The sequence below is a fragment of the Triticum dicoccoides genome, chromosome 1B (assembly GCF_002162155.2).
Source record: "Triticum dicoccoides isolate Atlit2015 ecotype Zavitan chromosome 1B, WEW_v2.0, whole genome shotgun sequence".
NCBI lineage: Eukaryota > Viridiplantae > Streptophyta > Magnoliopsida > Poales > Poaceae > Triticum > Triticum dicoccoides.
This window is the reverse complement of record NC_041381.1, coordinates 374,940,744-374,946,693: the sequence shown is the minus strand read 5'-3', so window position 1 is coordinate 374,946,693 and position 5,950 is coordinate 374,940,744. Positions and strand designations below refer to the sequence as shown.

At 46.2% G+C, this 5,950-nt stretch overlaps 1 protein-coding gene across 1 annotated transcript; it reads left to right on the top strand.

Moving 5' to 3' along the window:
• The first annotated feature begins 741 nt into the window (after positions 1-741).
• LOC119336275 (probable trehalase) lies at positions 742-5,659 on the top strand. Its single transcript, XM_037608273.1, has 11 exons — positions 742-1,486; positions 2,010-2,129; positions 3,119-3,234; positions 3,327-3,427; positions 3,529-3,638; positions 3,802-3,874; positions 3,970-4,137; positions 4,241-4,328; positions 4,527-4,644; positions 4,748-4,961; positions 5,261-5,659. Exons 1-11 carry the CDS (start codon positions 906-908, stop codon positions 5,348-5,350), a joined length of 1,779 nt encoding a protein of 592 aa, XP_037464170.1. The 5' UTR covers positions 742-905; the 3' UTR covers positions 5,351-5,659.
• Positions 5,660-5,950: the final 291 nt, after the last annotated feature.

Below are 5,950 nucleotides of genomic sequence, written 5' to 3'. Positions count from 1 at the left end.
TGGTTGAGCTAGCGGTGAAGGGACCCGGGAGAGGAGAAGGCGAGCGGAGATGGGATTGGCAGCGTGGGGAAGAAGCGTGTTGTGCGGAGCTGCCTTCATTGGGAAGGAAACATCCTGATGAGTGGAGGTGGCGCGTGGGGCTCGATGAGCTTTTCCGTTCCCACGCTTCGTTTCCTTTTTATCTCGGCACAGTAAAAATGATTAACGTGGCCATCACCAGCGATCGGCCTTTGTGCGACTGTTAATGGATTTTAATTCTTTGATTACGAGGTGTATGTAATAACTTTGTCAATCTTAAGATGTCGTACGGACTCAATAAGTACATGGTGCATGTGAGTGTATGTGCGTGTATGTAAGCACGTGTGATTGTACTGTGTAAAGAAGAACTGACGTGATCGGTCCGTCTAATCACGTCCAACGACGCAAATCAGGCGCCGTCACCACTGACCAGCGTATCATATGTCCTCCGTCCATGGTGGGTGGCGCGCGTCCCCCTCCCCTGCCGCCGCGAAGGTATCCGGCCACCGCCATCGCCAGCGCCGACTGACGTGGAGGCCAGCGAGCCACCAACGAAAAAGAAAAGAGAAACCCAACCGCTACACATGCGTCCACTGGACATCGATCCCAACGGCCGGCCCAGGTCGGCAGGCGCCTCCCCCCCGTTCCGAATAAAAACCCACGCGTCGCAAAGCCCAAACCGCCAGCAAAATTATCATTTCCGCTTTCCATCAGCCAACCGCGGGAGGGGAGAGGAAGGAAGAGTCCGCCGCGCCCCCGTCGCCCCGCTCGCCGCCGTACGGAAGCGGAACCGTCTCAACCGGGACACCCTTTCCCGTTCCCGCACGGACGTCACGCCCCCGCAAATTCCGCAACAGAACAGAAAACCCTCTCTTCATCTTCACCGAATGGCCCCGCCTCCGCGCCATCTTCTACTACTGCCCGTTCTCCTCCTCCTCGTCTCTCTGCTCAGCGCAGCGCAGATGGAGCCCGCCCACGCCGCCGCCGGCGAGGGCGATCACGGCGAGGGCGCCCGCGCGCTCCTCGCGCTGCTGCAGCGCGTGCAGTCGGGGGCGCTGCGCGTGCTGGGGCCGCGCGACTTCGACCCCAAGCTCTACGTCGACCTGCCGCTCGCGCCCGGCGCCGACCGGGCCGCCGCGGAGGCCGCGGTCGCGGCGGTAACCACGCGGGGGGAGATGGAGGCGTTCCTGGCCCGGTACTTCGCGCGGGCGGGTTCGGACCTGGTGGAGGCCGACCCGCCGGACTTCGAGGCCGAGCCGCGCGGGTTCCTGCCGAGGGTCGCGAGCGGCGAGGCGCGGGCGTGGGCGCTGCAGGTGCACGCGCTGTGGAAGGACCTGGCGCGGCGGGTGGCGCCGTCCGTCGCGGCGCGGCCCGACCGGCACACCCTGCTGCCGCTGCCCGGCAGGGTCGTCGTGCCGGGCTCCAGGTTCCGGGAGGTCTACTACTGGGACTCGTACTGGGTCGTCAGGTCCGTGCCTACTCCATACACCTCGTATTCCTCTCGGCCCCTCCATTATTGGTCGTCCACGAACCTCTCAAAGTAGCTTCACGTGTTCTTCCAATTGTCAGCTAGTACTAGAAGACAGAAGTAGCTAGGTAGGTTGCCGTTTGGACTGTTTCGGGCTTACGTGGTGGAGTTCCCCTAGCTCGCTTGTCTCTTCACCTTTGTCACGTAATCAAAGGAAGCATACTGTGGGCAGCTGATTTGTTTTCATATGGGATGGGACGTGGTGCTTCGCTGACCGGCGCAGGGCCGGCCGGGGGCCGCTCGCTCCATTAAAATTTGTCCCAATCGAGGATCCACTGAGGTTGATCCGTCCGTCCTTGGTTCATTCTAGAGGAAATTGCAGTAGCCGGTTCGTGTTGTTGTCCCGGTACACCGACAGGGTAGTGTATGTAGTATATTCCCACACACACACACACCAAAAAAAGGACAGGGTGGTGTAGTAGATGTTTGATTTCTGCTTGGCTTGATGCATGCATGCATGCAGGGGATTACTGGTGAGCAAAATGTACGACACAGCAAAGGACATCGTGCTCAATCTTGTGTACCTCGTGGAGGAATATGGGTTTGTTCTCAACGGTGCCCGATCCTACTACACTAATCGAAGGTGACAACTCTGTCTCTCCGCAGTACACACTGTTTGATTTGCATGCATGTGCACCGCAAAGTTTTTTTTTATATATTTTTTGCATCAGGGTTTTTTGACATTCTGTATTATAATATTGCACTTCGTACTCCCTCCGTATCATAATGTAGCGCTCATATATTTTCTAAAAAGTTAAAATTAGCAAACTTTGACTGAGTTTATAGAAGAGACAATCTACATCAATACCAAGCATATACAATACGGAAATATAACTCATAACGCATCCATTGATATGCTTTTGATATTATATATGTACACGATTTTTTCTATAAACATGGTCAGAGTTTGGAAAGTTTGAGTTTTGAAAAAAAAAACTATGGACACTACATTATGGAATGAAGGGAGTGTCAGGTATCACGCCTTGTAAAAGAACATACATATAAAATCTGAAAAGTGCAGTGTATTATGTGTTGAATTATATCCCTATAAAGTTTTTGTAAAAAAAATACACATCTTAAAAAGAGCATATACTTGTTATTTTTAGATTGCAAGTGATCATATTTTTCAACCAAAATTTATAGGTGTCTACTTCACCACATAATGCGAATGTATAATCACAATTTTAAAATAAGAAATAGAAAAATTATATGCGTGTTTTTTGAAGATACTTAGTGCGAAGTGCAATATTATTGTGTTCAACTCAACTGAGCAAGTGGAAACTTTTGCAAAAACTAGTGCAAAGTGACAGTCTACCCGGTGCAAATTAAGTGCAGTTCACTCTTTGTTTCTGCCATATCACTCATCACCTGCTAGGAAAGTTCACATTGTCTTCTCTACCTGAGAAAAAGTTCGTAACTTTATTATAATATTATATTTATTACTGGTGTCATCTTCTCTTGTCAAAATAATAAAATAATTTTGGGGTCATCTTCCAAATTAAGTACAAAAGAACTTGTAATGCATTCACGTGGCAATATGCTGGTCACCTGATATATGCTTTCACTGTGCAGCCAACCGCCACTTTTGAGCTCGATGGTTTTGGAATTATACACGGCAACAGGTGATTTGGGCCTTGTGAGGAGAGCATTCCCCTCTTTGCTGAAAGAGCATAGCTTCTGGGTATCAGGTAGCAGGCATGAAACCCATATTTTAGCATCCCCTTTTACATACTCGCAAGGTTAAAATTCAGTTCCCCTGTACAATGGTTCTGTGACGCAGAGCTTCACAACGTGGAAATAATGGACAATCATGGACGGGTGCATAATTTGAGTCGCTACCAGGCTATGTGGAACAAACCTAGGCCAGAAAGTGCAACAATTGTAAAGTCTTTTACTTTGGTTATGCTGTTAACATGTTGATCGCGGTGAAAATTTTGCCATGTCAAAGGATAAACTAAATATGCAGTCTCTGATGTTTTCAGGATGAGGAACTGGCCTCAAAGCTTAATTCTACGGCTGCTAAGGAAAAATTATATCATCAGATTGCTTCAGCAGCTGAATCCGGATGGGATTTTAGCTCTCGATGGATGAGGTTGGATGCTCTGTAACTCATGAATTACCAATAAAACGAATGCTGCATCTTCTGTTGATTCAGTGATGTAGTGCCAAAAGGGGACATTTAAGAGCTCTAGTGTGATCAAAATCATAACGTGTACCATCTGCTGTTTATAATGATGATTCGTTCACTGATGCAGCAATTCAACTGACATGACAACCTTGGTAACAACATTCGTTATACCTGTGGACTTGAACACATTCATATGCAAGGTAAGGTATGGACCTAATCATTATGTAGCTGTTACAACTTACGAGTAATAATGTCCGTAAATGTTAAATGATCCTTACCTTTATTCACAATACAGATGGAACGGGACATAGCGGTCTTTGCAGAACTCATTGGAGAGAAGGCAACTGCAGAAATTTTCTCACAGGCTTCAAAAGCACGCCATACCGCAATCGAGTCTCTTTTATGGAATTCTGAGATGGAACAGTGGCTTGACTACTGGCTTCCCACTGATGGAAATTGCCAGGTGAGCTCATAGAGGAAATCAGTTTGATCACTCATAATCCTGTCCGACTGTGGTGAATTTTTTCTGGTTGTATTAACTTGATACATTATTATTATTGTTCCAGGGAGTCTACAAGTGGGAATTGAAGTCACAAAACCGCAAAATATTTGCTTCTAACTTCATACCCTTGTGGTTAAATGCACATAATTCAGGTGTGTACTGTATGTTCCCTGTCTCCCTGTGTTTATTTTCTCATGCCTAATGGTGCAGTGACAGCCAGGAAGTACCAAAAAGTATAATATCTACCAGCATGTTTCCCTAAAATTAATAATAACAGCGGTTATGGAACTCTCTGAACATTCACCCTTTTGTTGCTCGCCACTGATTATGGTTGTCTGGAACTTAACCAGGTTTGGGGCCATTTCTGGATGAAGCAAAATCAGTGAGAGTCATGAGAAGCCTCCAAACATCAGGGTTGGTCTGTCCTGCAGGAATAGCAACTTCAGTATCCAATACAGGGCAACAATGGTTAGTTTCCTAAAATGGTTTATTAGATATCGTAAAACTTTGCCTGGCACAGGAAATTATTTGGCGTCCCTTCTTTAAAACTGGTATTCTGGTAATTAAACAGGGATTTTCCAAATGGATGGGCACCATTGCAGCATCTGATAGCTGAGGGATTGCTGAACTCTGGTTCAACAGAAGCAAAAGAATTTGCTGAGGACATTGCCACGAGGTGGGTGAGAACAAACTATGCAGCCTACAAATCAAGTGGCGCAATGCATGAGAAATACGACGTCGAGGCCTGTGGAAAATCTGGAGGAGGCGGCGAATACAAACCACAGGTATGGACTTATATGTTACAAATGAAAGTAAAAGCCCTTCATTTGTGTTCACAATATGATAAAGCATGTTTGTACTTGATAAATGGTGAACCTTACACAATTTATTCGTCCATAGTTTGTTGTAAGCTCTAATTACCAAGGCTCTAATTTTGCCAGTCTTGTTTCCTCAAAACCACAAATACTACCAAGGTTCTAATTTTGCCAGCCTTGTTTCCTCATAACCACAAATACGGAGTATCTCCTCTCCTCCAACTACCATCTGAAATTCTAACTTGAGGTCGTTGGATATCATTCTGCAGACTGGTTTTGGTTGGTCAAATGGTGTATTATTGGCATTTTTGGAAGAGTTGGGATGGTCGCAGGACAAGGAAATAGGCTGCCCATCGTGATGAGATCAAGCAAGCCGCCTTATCAGAAGAAAAATGTGCAGACACCAAAAAATTATGAAGAGCTCTACACGCCAAACATCTATGGAAGAGCCCTAAAGCTGAACTTTCTTAAGCAACTAATTGACTGAGCACTTGATTGATTGTGTGTGCCTAGTCTATTCTTTTTGTTACAAAATGACAGTGTGCAGTTGCTCTTTGTTGTAACATTATAGCCGGCGAACTGTTCCCCGACAGTCGCCGGGCATTCTTCTGCTGTTTACACTGTGAACGACCTTGTACGAGGTATCATTATCAGAAGTAGTACAGCTATTTACATTCTTGTGGTACAGAGTGAAGTTTAACAGTTTTCCACGCTGCAGCCAACCCGGTCAAATCCTGGTTAAATGCTTTATATACAAGTGCTGGATCCATGTCTAAAACTTAGTAAGCTCAGTCCGTGGACTCTATGAAATTTTCTGAAGCTGGATTATATAGCATTTAAGGCATGGATTACCTTTGATTGCTTACTAACCTATTTGATCACTATTACCCCAAATAATGCATTCATGCACTACTCCATATAGGATTTTCATGCAATTTGTAATCAGAGTACGAAATCAT